The sequence below is a fragment of the Schistocerca gregaria genome, chromosome 4, assembly GCF_023897955.1.
Source record: "Schistocerca gregaria isolate iqSchGreg1 chromosome 4, iqSchGreg1.2, whole genome shotgun sequence".
NCBI classification, from domain to species: domain Eukaryota; kingdom Metazoa; phylum Arthropoda; class Insecta; order Orthoptera; family Acrididae; genus Schistocerca; species Schistocerca gregaria.
This window is the reverse complement of record NC_064923.1, coordinates 49,499,773-49,521,431: the sequence shown is the minus strand read 5'-3', so window position 1 is coordinate 49,521,431 and position 21,659 is coordinate 49,499,773. Positions and strand designations below refer to the sequence as shown.

Sequence of the window (21,659 nt, the reverse complement as noted above, 5' to 3'; positions counted from 1 at the left end):
CCCTAAGACTTTGTTTCTCTTTTCACACAATATATGAAGTGTTATCATGTTTGAGGAAGACAGATTTATATCTATTGAAGCCTATGTAAAGGTTTGCATTAACTCTGACCTGCAACTGGTTGCCTGTATGACTCCCACTATATCCGTAATTCTATAGTTGCTGACTACTGCCACTTTCAAGATTTGAAAATGTAACATTTGAGATACAAGCATTTTGAGAAAAAGATCCCTCACTACATACAGTTTATATCTCAATAGATCAAGGAAAAACTTTGTAACAGAAAATATTTTTAAAATAGTAAATAAGAATATAAATGTGGATTGTGATGTTTCAGAAGTTATTTCTCCAATGATAAAAATTATGTATTACGGAGAGAAGCTAGTGTGAAATGCACTTCCATCCAAATGTGACATTTTGATAGTGTAAGGAAACATCTCCAATGCCAAGTACTTCATACACAAGAACAACAGTAAGAGCATAATTGCCTGAAGTATCTACAACAACAACAGCAGCAGCAGCACCAGCAGCTGCGTCAACATTCAATAACAGTTTATCCACCACTGATCACATATAGCATAATAGGTTTGAACATTAAATATACAATTAACAATAATTTTTACAGTGAAGTTTTTACAGTTTAATTCCATATCTTTCTGTGTTCCTGTGATTTAAATTGGTTCATTATTTTGATTACTTTTTTTATTTTTCAGAATTTCACTGACATGATAAGAATGTCCCCAAAGCAGTATGCCATAGGAAAAGTGAAATAGGTGAAAATATACCACCTTCAGCATCTGTCACTTCCACATGAGACAGTATACTCTTGCAGGCTTGGCTAATATTTTACTTCCAGTTTCACTTGGAATCAGTGTGAAAGCCTAACAATTTACTGACATACTTCCCTCAACTGTAGCTAAACCCAGAATAAGTTCCTGTGTTTTATCAAGCTAACATAGGAATTCTTTGGATGAAAACCAATTCATTGCTGGTTCTAATTTTTCCTGTTCTGCCTGATGCAATTCTGTCATGTCATAGTGTGTATTGAGCAATCATATCACCTGCATAACACACTGTTAAATCTGCTCCTACATTGTATGACACATCATTAATTGCGACTATGAACACAGCAAGGATCCTGGACTGGGCCCGTGACACTCAAGTTCAAACTTCCTTCAAAGAGGAGTATCTATTTTTAACTGATACCAAAGACTGCCTGTTACTTAGCTTCCACTTGATTACAGCTAAAGATGGGTCATGTATGCTGTAACATGCCGGTTTTGCAGGTAACATATTAAACAATATACAGCTGAATGTTTTGCTGAGATCACAAACTACAACTGGTACTAGAGCCTTACGTTTAAATGCAGTCAGCATCTGGATAACAACTTCAGTGACAGCAGCAGCAATATTTTTGCCATGCTGGAATAGAAATTGTCTGTTGTAGAGGAGATTTTGCTTTCTGAAACAGTTATTTTGATGGTTCTACATTAGGTCATCAAAAACTTTGGATAAAATTGGGACAACAGAAATTGGATGATAGTTTTGGGGCAGATGCCAATCTCTTTTTTTTAAAGGCTGGTATTATCATAGGAATTTTGAATGCATGAAGGAAAACTTCACATTCTAAACACATATTAAAAATGAAATGAAGAGGTTAACAGAAAAGATTACGTAGTTAGAGAACCAGTACCAGTCCACAGAGGGCAGGTCTGTCAGCAAATCTGTCACTGCTCTCTGGTCTGAAAATAACACACAGTTTAAAACAAATTGGCACACTGTACACTACGATTCCCGCACACTGGAGTCTCTTCTTGCTACAGCAGAAGCCATGCATCATAGGGCTGTGGCCTACGCCAGGACTAGTAAGGAAAACCTTGTCCCGCCGAAGTGGCTGGAAGGAAGGACGCCCCAGCGGTGCTAAGGGCTTTACTAGATGGAGCTTATTGTCTTTCACTTCCAACAACTCATCCTCCCACCAACACAAGACCCTATATCTCAACAGCGAGGCGATAGCATGCACGTGGATGGCACACCACAATGACTGAGTATTGTGACATGCCTCCTTGGCTTCCATCCTTTCATTCCCTGCAATATCCATGTGCCCTGACACTCAGTGGAAAAATACCTCCCTCATTAGCCTTTGCAGTCAGAAGAGGGTGCCCTAGATATTTTGGACTACTTTACCTTTAGGGTACAAGTGTTATAGAGTGTGAAGGGCGCTCAGAGAATCGGAACAGACAAGGACTTTAGGACTCTAATCATGTTTCATCTGTTCCAGTGCCTGCAAGAACGCATATAATTCCACATCAAGGACAGTTAAGTCTTGAGGCAATTGGACCTTGAGGTCACAATCAGGGAAAACAATGGAGCAATCAATCAAGTCCCACTATTTCAACCCACCTGTAAAGACACCTGGAGAGTTGTGGTGTTCAGTTAAAATGTTCTTGAATAATGTACTGAAAGCATGCGCAGGAGTGCAACTTCTCCTGTTCTCCACCTAATGAATCCAGCACATGCTGCATGCAAATCTCAAAAAGCCTTGTTGCTTGTGGATGACTGGATAAAAGACACTCCAGAGGCAGAGGAGCAACAGTATGGTATGTAGGTGAATTTGGAGATGCGAGGAACTTACAAGCATCTTGAGAATCTGCCGCTGGATTGTAAGTGGCGAGTGATCCATACACTGTGCACCCATAGTCTAGCCGTGAACACACAACTCTATAAAACTGTAGCAGATGCACCCTGTCTGCTTGACCAGATCTGTGACTGACAGACTTCATGGTATTCAGTGGCTTCAGGGTTCTTGCTTTCAGACATCTTAGGTGTGGAACAACACAATTTGCAGTAAAAAATGAGGTCCCTAACCTCCACACTAAGTTCCAATTAATGAGTCACTGGAGGAGGAACAGAAAGCAGAAAAATCACTCACAAGTACGTCAGGGCTCCTTACTGTAGACGTGATACTGTTTATGGCTGTGGCAAAGATGATAATACTTAAAATATTGCCCTGAGGGACACCATTCTCCTGCTCAAAACGATCCAGCAGTGTTTCACCAAGACAGGACTTAAAAACCACTTAGGCAGAGAGAGACCATATGAAGATGGGATTCAAATTGGCTCTGAGCACTATGGGACTTATGAAGATGGGGAGCTTGCCATGAAAGCCCTACTGATGAAGTTGCTCTAGAATACTATGTCTCCAAGTAGTGTTGTATGCCTTACTGATCTCAAAGAATATACCAAGACAGTGATGTTTATGTATGAAAGCTTGCTGAATAGTGCCTCTAGCAGGCCAGGTTGTCAACACTGGATTGAAATCTCTGGAATTCCCACTGAGAACAGCTAAAGAGTGGTCTGGTCTTTAACAACCACGCCAGGGTCTTACTGACCTTGCCTCGTTAAGGTGATACTCTGGTAACTAATGGGACATGTGTGATCCTTTCATGGTTTGAGGAGAGGTTCAAAATTGCCTCTCTCCAGGAGTTGGGAAAGTGACCTGTCTGCCATATCAAATTAAAACATTTGAGGAGGATTTCCTTGGATGTTGTAGGCAAATGTTGATGCATGCAGTACCAGATTTGGTCATGACTAGGAACACTGTCAAGAGTCTCAGACGGGCCAAATCCAGTTCCCACATGGAGAAAAGGTAACTGTAAGGCTCAGAATTGGTGGATATGATGTCCAACGTGCCCTCTCTACAGTTGCATGGTAGTGGATGAAACACCAGATCCTGGCTGGCATTGGTAACAGTCTATGCAAAATGCTTTGCCAGCATCTGAATGGTGTCTGCAGGAATACTTTGCAGACTCCCCTGTTCCAGCACTGCTGCTATTTACATGCACTTACTGGAAATACTCCTGGTGGCTTCCCATACTTTTGTAGAACAAAAAGAACAGTTGATGGAGTCCAGAAACACTTGCCATGACCTTTATTTGCTCTCCTTACGTGTTGAACATTGGCTCTCACAGCCCAAAAGGCTGCGAGATGGCAGAACTTAAACTGACAAAGAGCCACACGCCTCTCCTTGGTTATTGAGTGGCACTCTCTGGACCACTAACATATGGGATGCCCCCTAAGATGACCTGAAGACTTCGGAATGGATAAGTCAGCAGCACGATGTATCACTCGTGTAATGTGGTGTACCCATTCCTGGACATTGCCGCAGTGGTCAAACACAACCAGCTGACTGAACAGTGTCCAGTTAGTCCTGCAGACCATTCATTTAGGTCGCTTCCATTCAGGTAAAGCTCCAGTTCAATAGATGGATCCACAGGGGGAAGTAGTTACTGGAATGAAGTTGCTTCCCATTGGGCTGAGACCACAAGGGTGGGGAGCAGAAAGAGAGTTCAATGTTGGATGACAATCCAGTAGTAGCAGAGCAATGAGTGTGATTGCCCATGTTGAGGACCAACAGTTCCTGAGACATATGTTCTCTGAGATTCGAACCCCAGGGCAAGTACCGTGCGAGGCCCATAATGTAATATGGGCACTGAAATAACCCAATAGGAGAAATGGGTGGGGTAGTTGTTCAATAAGGTCAGTGAGAGGCTCAGAGTTTATTGCATCCTGGGGACGTAAATAAAGGGAGAAGATAGTGATCTTCTGATCCATATGAACTGCAACAGCTACTACTTGTAGGTCAGTAACTAAGGAGACTGCAGAGCAACTCTTCCCTTGGCTCTGTCCCCAGTCAGGTCATCCTTTCAGTAGATGGTATAACACCATAGCACAGAGGCGTAAGTGGCTTTAAAATGTGTTTACAAGAAACACAAGCACAGGGGGTGTGCCTGTGTCAGCAGTTTCAGCTCCTCCACATGTGTGCTGAACCCATTAATGTTCCACTGTTGTACAGGAGCCATTTATCATGTGGGTAGCTCTTTTATCCTGCCTTCCTACCAGTGATGGGAGCCTGTAATGGGTGGAGGCTCAGTCTTGAGATGAGATGATTGCCCTAGTCCAACATCAAGATCTATTAGCACTACAGAAATATGATGAGAGGCATTAGGGAGGATGTTGTTGACATAGTCTGACTGTTTACCAGCCATGATTGTGGTAGAGGCAGCACTGGACATTATACCAGACTGAATCTTAGGAGAGGCAGGTAGCTCTGCAATGTCAGCAACCTCGGCCTTTTCTGAAGGTCTTGGAGAAGGTACAGATGTCGATATAACTGCAACTTGACAACTGCTCTGACAAACGCATATAGTAGTGGTGACACTAGTGACCTCCACTTGTGTAGCAGCATTAGCTTTCTGCACAGTCTGTTTAAGAACCGAAGTAAGGGAGGTGCCGAACATTGGGGGCAGCATGGCCTGTCTTACCACATTTGCCACAAATGACTTCCCTCTTACATTCAAGGGTAGTATGCCCAAAGCATTGGCATTTGAAACAGTACATCAGGTTGGGAGCATAAAGCCACACACTTAGATGAAGGAAACCTGCTGTAACATGCCGAAGAAGTTTCATGTACTGAACATCAGGATAAAGGAGTCAGATTTTACAACATACCCGTCCATGCTCTTCATTATATTTTTGCACGTCGACTACAACTTCTGGAGCTCACTCATCTTTCAGTTCCTCCTTGGAAATGTCCACCAGATTTCTGCACATCACAACACCTTTGATGTAATTTAAGAATGTATGTAGCTTAGTTTTAATGGCATATTCCTCAAGGCATTGAGCTTTCTTTACTTGTTGGGAACTGGAAGTTACTACCAACAGTGCCCCATTTCACAATCACATGACTAATTCTAAGGTACCAGCAATGCCATCTATGCCATTTTGAATAAAGAAAGGTGAAACTTTCTCAAAGCTGTCCTCTTTCCTTTTCACTATTAAAACACATCCTGGCTATTGACATTCATTCTGTTACTTTAAAAAATGCTTTTAGAATGTATTCCAAGGCCAGGAGGACTGGCTACGCAAGCCCTCTTGTTTGATTGGGTGTTGGTACCTATCAGCAGTCCACCCTTTCCACTGGGAGGAGATGGAGAGAATTTCGGGGGGTTTCATATTGGTCCCACAAGCAAATTGGGAAATAAAAGTTCACCTAGACAGAGCCCCACACGCCTAGGTAGACATTATACTATTGAACTGCGACAGGTTCATCAGAGGTTGCCCACTAACAACTGTTCCACCTCGATAGCCATGCATCTCACTGGTGTGCAGCACACCTTGAGGTTGCAGTTTTTTTCGTAGAGGTTTTTACCACCCTCGTGATCCAGGTGGTCAAGCCAAGACCACTGTTCCCTGAGACACACAACATCCCACCTATGTGTCTTACAGAGGCTGCTGAAGCATGCACAGAGCTTATGGTGACAGAGGACTGGTGGTATTTACCAGTCCCCAGTTCAGGGGGCCTTTTTTTTAGGGGTGGGGGGAGCAGAAAATAAGTAAAGTTTGCTTGATTAGTCTACAAGTTCATTTGTGTTACATACCCGTAGAAAGCAAGCACACTTTTCCACATGGCGTCTGTCAGCTTCACATGCAAATACAGTTCATCGTTACGTTGTCTTCTGTACTTGCTGTTCTTTTTTGCTGGAACTAATATCTTTTTCCCATAGAGTCCAACTTATTATTCACAGTTTCATAACATACCACAATGTCCAGAGCCATTGGTAGAATTAATAACAATACTACCTCAGCTTGGCATCAAATAACAATGAATGGACACCTCTACTCACTTGGTATGTCACTACCATCTTCCTGATCCGAGATGTAGAGGCTTCTTGCTCAGTAATGTTCAGTTCAGTTCAATGCGTTGCCCCTGGTACCTGCACTTTTCTGTCATGTCAAATCTCCCCTGGTCTACATGTAAGCTCTCCAGTCATTCAATTAATATTAATTATAAACTCCTTGTTATGACAGCAGACCTGAAGGTCACACTGGTCCTTGTATTTCGAGTTCACTGACTTGTTTTTCAGTTGGTCCTAGGGAATCACATGAGACTGCAATGTTACCAGCAAAAGCTAGGTAGTTCATTGCCAGGTCTACAATGCTCTGGCTAATTCAGACTGCATTTTTGAGCCAAGAATGCTGCTGCTCTGGGCCAAAACAGTAGGGAGAGGTTTGCCCTCTACAATCATTTTGTATAACAAAAAATAAATAAAGGGACTGTTATTGTTTCTTATAATAACAACTCATAGCTATTTTTTTATTGCTAGTTCATCATCTGTGATACAAGATGTAGGGCAGACTGCACAGGTCTAAACAGTACATTCCATAAATATATGGTCCACTGCCAAGGAGCTACCACATTCACATACGAGTTGATCTCCTTGTTTAAGGATAAAATTATAGGTGCACTTGGTGTGGCCAGTGTATCTGCATAACATGATGAATTCTTTCTGCGAGATGCTTTGGCAGGACATGTATGCAGCGGGGGTTCACTTAATCAGTGGTAATTTGCTAAGGGTTGTTGGGACTGTCATTCCTGTTCTAAAACTTTTAAAACTAAATGCCTCAGCCATATTTTTTGTAATATCCTACTTGGTTTTTTGATCAACATGTTCATTTTTTGGATGCTTACATGACAGAGATGCTAACACCATGAATTTCTGCTAGCCAGTACTGGATGTTAGGTGCCAGTGTATTATAAGTGACTATTTGTTGATGATTCATAGGCCTCTCATTGAATCACTTAGTAATAGGAGGCTCATACTCTCCTGAGTTCTGATGTGATGCAGGACCTCCATGATGAGTAGTTCAGTGATAAACATGATATGTGCATTCACCAGAAATCATTTCTCCGAGCCAACAATGTACAAGTGCAACACAGACTTAGTCTTTGATTCAAGAGTTGCCTTTGCATGCAGTTTCTTAGTTGCTGTAGTCTTTGAGAAGTGAGTGACATATTTATCAGAAGGTTGTTAAATCAATGTTATCTTTGAACTCTGGAACAGGTATGGGTGCATCATGAGACAAGTTACTTGCCACAGAGTCACCCGTGTGTATGTTTGGTGTTTTCATTATATTGGGGCATGCAACCTCCAGAGCTTTCTATTCTCTGCAGAGTGCCTGCCTTTTCACTTATGGGCACCTTCCAATAGTACTTCAGTTGGACTTCCCCAACACTCCTGTTCTCCTGTTGTGGAAGTTTCCCGATAAGCCTGGTCCCACTAGGTCCTTCAGCAGTGGGGTCCTTTTTCTCAGCAATGTCCTTGCATGGTTCTCGTTTATCAGGTTTGCTTCTTGCTGATGATGCCACCATCTCTCCCTTGGGAGGGCGTGTGTGTGGGAAGGGGGGGGGGGGGGAGGATGGGGGGGGGGGGGGGAGATGCTGTACCCTTGGCTGTCACCTACATCACATCAGCAGACTTTAAAGTGAGGTGGTTCCAACATCTCCTCTGTAGGTAAGAAGAATGTGGTATCTGTGACTGGCGCCTTTCAATCCAGCCACCAACCGCACAGCAGTGTGTCACAATTGCCCCCACCCCCTCTCCCCCATCCCAACCCAAGCACCTGCAACTCACTGCAACTAATAAAGCCTGTAGCAACCTTTGTGATAGCTGCTGGTGCCACGTCTGCTGAATACAGTTCTTTTATCATCAGCACCAGTTCATCTCCATGAGCCACATTTGGCACGATTCTCTGGTAAATCTCAGCAAAGTGGTTTTATAGGATGTTGACCTACTGCTCTTAAATCAGTTCAACATTGGAAGCTAACACTGTGGTTCTCTGGGCAAAGAGCTGACCGCACAAGCAGTCCCACAATCAGAGTTACTTTTGTCGGAGTGCAGCAGATGTCAGTCGGAGCCTGCGTCTTCATGTATTGTGTCCAATCCTCTGTGGCATCACTAGTGCATCATCGAAGGACTATGCGGACTTTGCCTACATCAGTATTGGTCTACTAGGGCAGACAGTATACTCAGGCTTTGAGATGTACAAACTGTTATTGCGTTGGTGATGAACTCTTATCCTCAGATCCTGATAATCTTTAGTTGTATTACTTCAGTAACTGTTTCAGTTTAACTGCTCAAGGTATTGTGTGATAAAGTTCATTTGTCCTTTTGGCTACCTGGGCACATATATTCATTGGAATGTGCACCACCAAGAATGGGATTTAACAATTCCATTCAGGAGTTCCCATTATTGTTGTAAAACATATACACAGATAACCATGTCTATGGCAATGCAGTTCTTTGCAGACGGGCACAACAGTGCTTCATTTTCATAGTAGTACTATTTAAAACTGTACAATGTGTCTGCCACTCACATGGAGTATCTGGGTTCTGTTCTCAGTAATGTCAAGGACATTTGCTGGTGAGAAGGCAGGAATAGAGTGCATTAAGCCTCATGATGCAACTGCGGAGCTACTTGACAGTAAAGCATCAATTAAAAGGAATGGGAAACTTACAATAGTTTGGAGAGCAGACTGCATCAGAAAGATGTCACTGCTAGAGGATGATACAGCAGCTAGTCAACAGTGAATGGCCCATCAGAACCAGAACGTGGAGTTGGAATTTAAAAATGAAGAGCAGTCTTCAATGATGTGTACAATAACATGTTCAACAATCATATCCTTATGACCATCAAATTACAGACAAACACAACAAGAGAGATGACAGGTACAAGAATAAAGTTCTTCAGCAAAGGAACCATGCTACAATCAGTTATCATTTTTAAATGATAAACAATTAAAAAACAAAGAAAATTATGAAAGTACTGTTTTGGAGCACTGTAGTGTGTAGAAATTAAGGGCATATAATATGAAACTGTATTATTAGCAACTAGAAACACTTTAGATGTGATGCAATGCAATAAGGATAAAAAGAAAGTGAATATATATAGCAAAAAATGAAGTAGTACTGGTTTGTTGTTGTTGTGGTCTTCAGTCCTGAGACTGGTTTGATGCAGCTCTCCATGTTGCCCTATCCTGTGCAAGCTACTTCATCTCCCAGAACCTACTGCAACCTACGTCCTTCTGAATCTGCTTAGTGTATTCATCTCTTGGTCTCCCTCTACAATTTTTACCCTCCACCCTGCCCTCCAATACTAAATTGGTGATCTCTTGATGCCTCAGAACATGTCTTACCAACCGATCCCTTCTTCTAGTCAAGTTGTGCCACAAACTTCTCTTCTCCCGAATCCTATTCAATACTTCCTCATTAGTTATTTGATCTACCCATCCAATCTTCAGCATTCTTCTGTAGCACCACATTTTGAAAGCTTCTATTCTCTTCTTGTCCAAACTATTTATCGTCCATGTTTCACTTCCATACATGGCTACATTCCATACAAATACTTTCAGAAACGACTTCCTGACACTTAAATCTATACTCGATGTCAACAAATTTCTCTTCTTCAGAAACGCTTTCCTTGCCATTGCCAGTCTACATTTTATATCCTCTCTACTACGACCATCATCAGTTATTTTGCTCCCCAAACAGCAAAACTCATTTACTACTTTCAGTGTCTCATTTCCTAATCTAATTCCCTCAGCATCACCTGACTTAATTCGACTACATTTCATTATACTTGTTTTGCTTTTGTTCATGTTTATCTTATATCTTCCTTTCAAGACACTATCCATTCTGTTCAACTGCTCTTCCAAGTCCTTTGCTGTCTCTGACAGAATTACAATGTCATCGACAAACCTCAACGTTTTTATTTCGTCTCCATGGATTTTAATACCTACTCCAAATTTTTCTTTTGTTTCCTTCACTGCTTGCTCAATATAGAGATTGAATAACATCAGGGAGAGGCTACAACCCTGTCTCAGAGGCTACAACCCTGTCTCACTCCCTTCCCAACCACTGCTTCCCTTTCATGCCCTTCGACTCTTATAACTGCCATCTGGTTTCTGTACAAATTGTAAATAGCTTTTTGCTCTCTGTACTTTACCCCTGCCACCTTCAGAATATGAAAGAGAGTATTCCAGTCAACATTGTCAAAAGCTTTCTCTAATTCTACAAATGCTAGAAACGTAGGTTTGCCCTACCTTAACCTAGCTTCTAAGATAAGTCGTAAGGCCAGTATTGCCTCACATGTTCTGATATTTTTACAGAATCCAAACTGATTTTCCCCGAGGTCAACTTCTACTAGTTTTTCCATTTGTCTGTCTTATATAATCTGAAGGGGCAAAATATAAAATAATACATGCTGCACTGGTTACTCTGACAAAAAAGGTGTTAGCATAGGGGAGCAAAATGGAATGGTGCAATCCGATTGGCAAAAATATCACAGACTACTGAAAATGTAAGATATAGCAGGTAGGAAAAAAAATGAAGAGAAGAAGAAATTAAATAACACAAAAAGCCATAATATTGTTATTCATTAGATATAGCATTTTACTTTGAAGTACCAAATACACTAATTCAGAATTGTCCTTACTTTATTTTTAACACAAAACTAACACCTAGCACAAGTAAACTTCCAAGTACTAAAGATACTATCTGTGCTATGGTGCATATTTCGGAGAACCAGCTACTAAGTTTTCTTCAAGGTAAAAAAATATAATAATAATAATAATAATAATAATAATAATATAAATTACAAGAACATCTTCCCAAACAGAATAAAAGTTGCAAAAATATGCTAGTTGCATGTTTAATCAAGAAAAATTCACAAAATTCTAAATTTGAAGAAATTTAGAATCTCAAAGAACCAGGCAATGGGTGAAGTGCACAACACAAATTACTTTGAAGATTTAGAATATTTTGTGTACTCACCAGCTCACTGAGTCTTTTCACATAATTGTTGTAATGTTCAAGAGTCTGGCAATGTTGTTCTGCTTGTTCATACTCCAGGAAAAATTTATGACACATTCTACATCTCAGCCCCAGAGTCCACTTTAGAAGCGACCTGCCTGAGAAAAAGAACCAGTCAGTTTGATTACAGTGAAATATTAACAAATCAGAAACACTGAGTTAAAATCTATGAATTGTTTAGGAATAAAGGAGATGACTCGCCAAAAGGCAGAAGTGCTGCTTTGTTGACAGGTACACAAACAAAAGGTACAGAGCTTTGACCTTTTCTAGCTTTGAATGAAATTCCTTTTTCAATCTGTAGGAGAAACATTTATGTGCGTGCGCCCACACACACACAAACACACACACACACACACACACACACACACACACACACACACACACCTGTCCCTTTGCACTGTGATCGGTCAACTCAACTGCCAGCTTTTTCCTGGTCCACTGTGATAGTATGGATGTTGTGAGGTGAGGGTGCAGGGTGAGTTGGGTGAGGGATGGAGAGAGGCAGTGGGAGGCAGGGAGAGGGTTGGGGAGAAGCGTCTAGTGGCTGGGGGAAAGTGGGGAGCCGTCTGTGGGCTAGCTAGGGGTGCAGATGTAGGAGGCAGGTGGCAGAGGCTGGGAAAGCGATTCCACAGACTAGTATATGAGCTCGCAACACCCAACTAGCTGACATGTATTGGGAGGGCGTACTCACTGTTTGAGAGTAATGAATTATTTAGGAGTGGTTGTGTGCATTTTTCTCCAACAGCTTGAGAATGAAATTTCATTCTAAAAGCTAGCTAAGCTCTGTACCTTTTGTTTGTGTTCCTGTCAATGACGCAGCACCTCTGCCTTTTGGTGAGTCATCTCCTTTATTCCTAAATAATTCATTAGTCTCAACCTGAACTGATCCGAGATAACTGTACTGTTTTTACATTTCTTAGAAAATCATGTAATTTGACTTTATTACACAACTTCAGTGATGAAATGTTACACAATTTTTTTGCTTCATCTGAAGAAAGACTTAATTCTACAATAGGCACATGTGATATATGGATACCCAGAAAAATGCTGAATTTTAAATATCTCGGGAGGTTATAAACAATCAACAGGCACACTTTACTGCTGTTGTCATTACTGTTGCAACTAAAGTTTTCATAAAAACTAGAAAACACACCAATCACACCAAAAATTACACGTCACAAATGATGTGCTAACAAAGAAACACAGTATTCATCGAAAAAACAAGGTGATTATATAATGGAGAAAACAGAAAATAATGCAAACAATGAAATATATTATCGTGCAATATGCAGATAGCTCTTTAAGCCTTTCATCATACTGACATCAGCTTCATAGTACTTGCTACTGCCATACACTTCACAGTGATTTATGGAGTATAGATGAAAAATAGAATTGCGGTATTCAGCCATAACCTACCCAGTGATGTAAAGAAATAAGTAGACAGTAAAATTAACTATAAAAAAAGCTGTAATCATATCTGAATGTGTAGCAGTACTGCTACAAGCCATCTTATTGAATGTGGTGGAGGGTACTTGTGACACCTCTAACTGATACCTCTTTCCCTGTTCCATTCCTGAATGGTGCATAAGAAGAATGAGTATTCTCAAAGTGGTCATTTCTTGTGATGTACACAGCAGGAAGCAATATATTGTGTCACTATTCCCGGTAAGTACTTTCTTTGTAGTTCAATAGTAAACCTCTCTGTGATGCAGAATGCCTCAGGACTAAGGCCAAAAGATGATATATCTATAAGAAAACTCTAAAAGAAGAGATCATTCTGGGGCAGAGAAGGAAAAAAAACTAGGAGAACGCCACAAGAGACACATACATTGCATTAAGCCCCAGTAAATGAGCTGAAACACATTACATCGATATGAAAGAATGGGAGACACACTTTGACAGTGTACTGAACAAGGAAGGACTATAGGTCAGACAGGATGCAATGGTACAAGCAACTGTGGAAAGGATCCAAATGGCCACAGAAGAGGTCAAAGATGCTATTAACAGCACAAAGAACAAAAAGGCTGCAAGCCCTAACAGGCTTTATAGTGAATATTTAAAAGACACTGCCCAAATACTAATGCCAATGTGGACAAAACTTTACAATAGGTGCATAGAAACAGCGTCCATTCCAGAACAGTGGAGACAGTCAATAGTACAAGTGCCATATAAAGGGAATGGAGACCCCATAGACCCTAGCAAATACAGAGGCATATAGCCCTAGACAATTTACCTTTCAAAGTATTCGGAAAAGTAATAACAGAAAGAATAAAGTAAACAATCGATGAATACCTACCCAAAAGCCAAATGGGATTTACGAAAGGAAGATCAGCTCTGACCCAAATAGAACCCCTGCTAAAGAGAGTATGGGAAGCCATTGAAGACGGGTGAAAGTTTTATGTAGTATTTATAGACTTCACTTAAGTCTTTGACTTTATAAACAGAAAATTAGTGGCCAAAAAACTAGAGGAAACCCTAAATGAAAACAACGTATTGACATTAACGATAACTGCAATATTGCGATGGAACGAAATAAGGATCTTGGACAACTTCCCCCTATCAGAGCTGATACTCTAATCAGAATACTTCAGGGAGACTCACTTAGCCCTCTGTTGTTTATCCTTGCCACAGAAGAAATTGTAAGAATACCCTAATGGGAGGGTGTAATCTTGCATGCACATGCAGATGATATTGTAATAGGCGAAAAGGACATTGAAAAAAGTTACAACAAGCAATAACCTGTCAGAAAATGAGGTTTAGGTTGACAAGGCCTTCATAAAACACACACACACATGCACACACCAGAAATGTAACTTACACACTCATGACCACAATCTCTTGCTGCTGAGGCCACACTACGAACAGCAGCTCAGGATGGGAGATGAAACTGGGTGGTGGGGTTAGGGAGGAGGCTAAGGCAGGGATGTGGAGGGTTAGCAGGGTAGGGATGCAGGACAGTAAAGTGATGTCTGTGGAAGCATACAAGGACAAAGTGGAAAGAGGGTAGGGCAGCTAGGTACAGTTGGGATGTTAGACAGAGGGTGAGGGAGGGTTTGTGAAAAAGGAGAGAGATAAAAAGGCTGTGGGTGCATTGGTGGAATAGAGAACAGTACAGTGCTGGAATGGGAACAAGGAAGGGCTACAGGATGAGGACAAAGACAAACAAAGGTTGATGCCAGGAGGGTGTCTTGAAAGTAGGATATATTGCAGGGAGAGGTCCCACCTCTGCAACTCAGAAAAGCTGATGCTCGTGGGAAGGATCCAGCTGGCACAGGCTATGAAGCAATCATTGGAATGAAGAAAACTGTGTTTGGTGGCATGCTCAGCAGTGGGGTCGTCCAGCTGTTTCTTGTCCACAGTTTGTTGGTTACCATCCTTGCAGACAGACAGCTTGTTGGTTGTTATAGCCATGTAGAATGCAGTTCAGTGGTTGCAGCTCAGCTTGTAGATCACATGACTGGTTTCACAGGTAGCTCTACATGATGGGGTAGGTGATACTTTTGACCGGACCAGAGTCAGTGATCGTGGGAGGATGTATGGGACAGGTCTTGCCTATTACAGGGATGTGAGCCATGAGATATGGAGTTGGGAGTAGAAATTGTGTTGGGATGGATGAGGATGTTGTATAAGTATGGTGGGCAGCAGAATACCACTGTGGGAGGTGTGGGAAGAGTAATGGGTAGCACTGTCCTCATTTCAGGGCACAATGAGAGGTAGTCGAAACACTGGAGGAGAATGTGATTCAGTTGCTCCAGTCCTGGGTGCTACAGAGTCACGAAGAGAATGCTCCTCTGTGGCTGGACGGTGGGACTTTGGAGGTGGTGGGAGACTGGAAAGATAAGGCATGGAAGATTTGTTTTTGTACAAGGTTGGGAGGATAATTATGGTCTGTGAAGGCCACAGTGAGGTCCTTGGTGTATTTTGACAGTAAGTGCTCGTCACTACAGATGCAATGACCAGGGTAGCTAGGTTGTGTGGAAGTTACTTCTTTAGTGTGGAATTGGTCGCAGCTTTTGAAGTGAAGTTATTGCTGGTGGTTGGTAGGTTTGATAATGACAGATGTACTGATGTAGCCACCCTTGAGGTGGAGGTCAACAGTGAGGAAGGTAGCTTGTCAGGTTGAGTGAATGGGGGAGAAGGTGTTTAGGGTGTGGAGGAATGCAGATACGATATCCTCACCCTCGACCTAGATCATGAAGATGTTATCAATGAATCTGAACCTGGTGAAAGGTCTGGGTTTCTGGGTGTTTAGGAAGGATTACTCTAGATGGCACATAAATAGGTTGGCATTGGATGGTGCCAAGCAAGTGCCGATAGCCATACCCTGGATTTGTTTGTAGCTAATGCCTTCAAAGGAGAAGTGATTGTGTGTGAGGATCTAGTTGGTCCTGGTGATTAGGAAGGTGGTTGTAGGCTTGAAATCCATTGGACAATGCCACCTCAAAAAAACTTTCCACCCTTTTCATTCCCTGCTCCCGCCTTGGACTACCACTACCCACCTCCAATACGACAGCCTCCAAACCTCCCCCACATCATGTCATAGCTGACAAACAATACCTGCAGACTTACTACATTTACCTCACCCTCAAAAACTCCCTCCCACTACCATACAGAATCTGAAACTGAACAGACCTGAAACATAGTCATGGTCCTTTCCTCCAAAAGCCTTAGCCCTGCAGAAGTATCAATCCTTTCCACAGGCCTTTTCTTTTGCCTCATTCCCAAATTCAATCAAGCAGGACTTGTTAAAGATCTTCTCTCCTCCTTCTGGTCCATACAGTAGAAAAACTTTTTCCCCACCCATCCTACCAATCATGTTCAACCAAAGACCAATTTTGAGCCCTGCCCTGCTCCCGCCTTGGACTACCACTACCCACCTCCAATACGACAGCCTCCAAACCTCCCCCACATCATGTCATAGCTGACAAACAATACCTGCAGACTTACTACATTTACCTCACCCTCAAAAACTCCCTCCCACTACCATACAGAATCTGAAACTGAACAGACCTGAAACATAGTCATGGTCCTTTCCTCCAAAAGCCTTAGCCCTGCAGAAGTATCAATCCTTTCCACAGGCCTTTTCTTTTGCCTCATTCCCAAATTCAATCAAGCAGGACTTGTTAAAGATCTTCTCTCCTCCTTCTGGTCCATACAGTAGAAAAACTTTTTCCCCACCCATCCTACCAATCATGTTCAACCAAAGACCAATTTTGAGCCCTGCCTGAATCAGTTGACTCTGCCATCAAATCGTGATCCACTCCCACAACTCACCAAATCACCCTCTGCTAACTTTCTAGAATTTCTTGACCTCGAACCTTGCCTCATCATCATTTCCCAAATCCCTACACATGCAAACTAAACTTACTTCATGGAAAGAACCACAATTCACCATCTAAAAACTTATCCTAACCTTGTAATCCTACCTGCTGCAAAGGCTCCACCATCCTTGTTTTGAACCGCATGGATAACCTGGTGGAAGGGCTCCACCAGCTGTCAGATTCATCCACCTACAAACCCTGCCAGAGTGACTCCATTCCAGAAATCCAGCAGGACCTCCTTTCTCTCCTCAAATCCATAGGCCCATCCCAGAACCTCAACCCAGAGTCCATATCTCTACTTACCCCTACCACTCCCTGCACCCCCACCTCCTTCATGCTTCCTAAAGTTCATAAACCCAACCACCCAGGATGACCCATTGTGGCCAGTTGTTGTGCTCCATCTGAGAAAATCTCTGTTCTAGTAGACCAACACCTTCAACCTATTACCCAGAACCTATATAAGATACCGACCATTTCCTTGATCGACTCTCCACAGTTCCTGTTCCTTTACCACATGAGACCCTGCTCGTCACTACCAATGCCACCTCCCTTTACACTAACATCCCTAATGCCCCTATCTTTCCCAATTACTGGTGGATTCCGAACCTGAAACCTCCTTCCTAATCACCATGACTGACTCTATCCCCACCCACAATTACTTCTCATTTGAAGGCACTTCAGGGTACAGCTGAGGGCACTCACATGGCACCATCCTATGCCAACCTTTTCATAGGCCATCTACAGGAATCCTTCCTAAACACCCTGAATCCCAGACCCCTCACCTGGTTCAGATTCACTGATGATGTCTTCATGATCTGGATTGAAAGTGAGAACATCCTATCCACATTCCTCCACAGACTCACACCTTCTCCCGCATTTGCTTCAACTGGTCGTATTCAACTCAACAATCCACCTTCCTTGTTGTCGGACTCCACCTCAAAGATGGGTACATCACTATCTCTGTCCATATCAAACCTAACAACTACCAGCAATACCTCCACTTTGACAGCTGCCACCCATTCCATATCAAGAAACCCCCTTCCAACAGCCTAGCCACCTGTGGCCATTGTTGTAATTATGAGTAGTCCCTCTCGAAAATACACCAAGGGTCTCAGTGAGGCCTATACATACTGTAATTATCGTTTAAACTTTGTAGAAAAACAGATCACCCATGCGTTACCTCTCCAGTCACCCTCCACCTCCAAAGGTTGCACCGTCCAGCCACATAAGAGCATTCCTTTTGTGACTCAGTAGCACTGAGGATAGGAGCAACTGAATAATATTGTAGAACAAAAGCAAACTCGTGCTTTTCATTTATTATTATAATGTTGTTCTACCAAGAACCGATGGAAGATTCTGTTAATATGAATCACATTCTTTGCCAGGGTTTTGACTACCTCTCATCGTGCCCTGAAATGAGAAATTTCCTCCTCAATACCCTTCCCACCCCTTCCACAGCGATATTCCACCACCCACTGAACCTACACAATATGCTCATCCATCCCTACACAACTCCTGCTCCCAACCTCTTACCTCATGGCTCACATCCCTGTAGTAGACCAAGATGGAAGACCTGTCCCATACATCCTCTCACCACCACTTACTCCAGTCCGCTCACAGGCATTACCTGCCCCATCATGACAAGGCTACCAATGAAACCATTCATGTGATCTACAAGCTGAGCTGCAGCCACTGTGCTGCATTCTACATGGTTATGACAATCAACAAGCTGTATATCGGCATGAATGACCACAGACAAGCTGTGGACAAGAAACAGCTGGACCATCCTACTGCTGGGCACACTGCCCAACATAACATTCTTCATTCCAGTTACTGCTTCACAGCCTGTGCCATCTGGATCCTTCCCACCAACACCAGCTTTTCTGAAGTGAATAAGTGGAAACTCTCCCTGCAATACATCCTCTGTTCCTGTAACCCTCCTGGTCTCAACTTTCGTTAGTCTTTGTCCTTACCCCTGTAGCCCCTTTCCTGTTCCCATACCAGCACTACACAGTCCTCGATTCCACCAATGCACCCACAGAATTTTTACTTCTTTCCTTTTCCACTAACCCTCCCCTGCCCTCTGTCTAAACTCCTAACTGCATCTAGCTGCCCTACCATCTTTCCATCTCGTCTCTGTATGCTCCCTAACTGCACTTTACCGTCCTCCATCCCAACCCTGCTAAACCTCCTCCTCTCTGCCTCAGCCTTCTCCCTACCCCCACCACCCAATTGCATCTCCCATCATGCACTGCTGCTTGCAATGTGGCCTCAGCAGCCAAACAGCCAGAGACTGTGTGTGTGTGTGTGTGTGTGTGTGTGTGTGTGTGTGTTCTATCTCTGACAAAGGCCTTGTTGGCCAAAAGCTCATTTTGTGGCAGTTTTTTGTTGTGCCTATCTGCGTCTCTGCATCTCCGCTGCATGGTGAATAGCAACTATCCTTTTCATAACATAGTTATACATCCTGTATTTTCCATTGTTGAAGAAACAATAAATGATATGGGCAACTGGTGCATCTAACACAGCCTCAAAACAAATGTGGCAAAAACAGAAATGATGGTGCTCTGAAATAGCGGAAGAGCACCCGCATCAGGTGAGATCTCCATATGGGAGAGAAAACTGAGAATTGTACCAGACGTCAGGTACCTAAGGGTACACTACAAACAACTGCAAAGTGTTTCACAATGGTTGTAACAGAGAAAGCAATGCAGGCGACAATGGCTATCCATGAGAGCCAAAATCTTCCCAATACTGATGTATGACGTAGAAATTATTGGACCACATCTCACAGTGAAAAGGTAATGACACTAGAAAGGGTAAAGGTGACCTATATAAAGAATACAATTGGAGTGTTCAAAACAACACAATCCAGACCTGTGCATCTTCTGGCAAGGGAATCCTTCGTTGAAGACAAACCTGATGCTACCCAGAAGTAGTGCTTCGAAAAGTCTACAAAAAGCACTGAAGGAAAAAAGGGAAGATTTACCTCCAGAATTTTTAAGCACAGACACCATGACTGATGAAACTTGGACAAAGGAAAACTTGGAAATGAGACACATTATAACTAGAATGGTGGTCCACGGTTTCCACCAACTTATTTGGAACAACGCATCATACCATGAACCAAACACAATGTGCACGTGTAAGCTGTGTCGTCAAATATGCAAACGTTACCACATGGAACTCTGTACTTAAAAGGAGATGGTCAATAAGTGACTATGCACACCACAATATATAAAATTTCTAATTTTGTGTGTTATCATCATTGTAAATCAAACTTGTATAGCTATTTGGCTGCAATAAACTTATTATTACAATGCCTCTCTTGTGGCATCTGCCACTGGAGTTTGTTGATCATCTCTGTAACGCTCTCACACTGACCAATGACTCTGTGGTGAAATGCACCACTGTTTGTTGGATCTTCTCTCTCTCTTTTATCAGTCCCACCTGGCAAGACTCCCAGACTGATGAACAGTACTCAAGAATTGGTCAAGTAAGTGGCTTACAAGACACTTCTTTCATGGTTGAGTTACATTTCCTCAAGATACTTCCTATCAATCTCAGTCTGGCACCTGCTTTTACCACTACTTGTTTAAAATGGCCATACTACTTAAGGTCACTCTGGATAGCTACTCCTAGATATTTTACAGTAGATACTGTTTCCAGAAGTTTGTCATCAATAGTGTAGTTGTATAGCAGAGAGAGTTTCTTTTCCTATGTATATGCAGTATGTTACATTTATTCACATTAAGGTCAGCTGACAGAGCCTGCACATTTATCAATTCTCTGCAGGTCATTCTGCAAACTGATACTGTCTTCTATCATTACTACTTTCTTACAGACAATCGTATTATCTGCAAACAGCCTTAAAGGGATTTCAATGGTTCCTACTAGATCATTTATGCACGAGGGGCGCTTGAAAAGTCCGTGCAAAGTCCAAGACATGGTACCACCGGCACATATCAAGGTCATGTTTAGTTAATAGCATCTTTGGAAAAAACACACACCAAGTTTCAGCCATCTGGGCCTATTTCTTTGTGTTTGGCATTCGTGTGAATCAAGGAAGTCAAGTAATTGTAAAAAAATGGACCAAGAAGAATTTCATTTGGTGATTAAACATTACTTTATGAAAGGCAAAACGCCTCAGGAGAGTAAAGAGAAGCTTGATAAACATTACGGTGACTCTGCACCTTCGATTAGAACAATTTATAAATGGTTTCAAAAGTTTCGGAGTGACCATGTGGGCACAAGTGATGCTGAACATTCTGGATGCCAAGTGGAGGTTACAACTCCAGAAATCACTGATAAAATCCTTGATATGGTGATGAATGACAGAAGGGTTAAGGTGCGTGAGATTGCTAGTGCTGTGGCCATCTCAAATGAATGGGTTCGTAACATTTTGCATAAGCATTTGGACATGAGAAAGCTATCAGCAAGATGGGTTCTGCAATTGCTCACGCTTGACCAAAAACAGAATCATGTCAAGTGTTGCAAGGATGATTTGCAGCTGTTCAGAAAGAATCCATAGGACTTTAAGCATCGTTTTGTCACTGTGGATAAAACATAGATAGATTACTATATTGCTGAGACCAAACAACAATCTAAACAAGGGATAATCTGCACCAAAAA

The 21,659-nt window shown here is 42.3% G+C and overlaps 1 protein-coding gene across 2 annotated transcripts in view; it reads right to left on the bottom strand.

Annotated features, from left to right (window-relative positions):
- LOC126267533 (glutamic acid-rich protein-like) overlaps positions 1-21,659 on the bottom strand; it is a 477,667-nt gene that overhangs the window by 3,573 nt on the left and 452,435 nt on the right. For both annotated transcript variants that reach the window (XM_049972835.1, XM_049972834.1), the window contains exon 12: positions 11,671-11,807. In XM_049972835.1, coding sequence (XP_049828792.1) covers positions 11,671-11,807 — 137 coding nt within the window. The remainder of the gene's footprint in view (positions 1-11,670; positions 11,808-21,659) is intronic.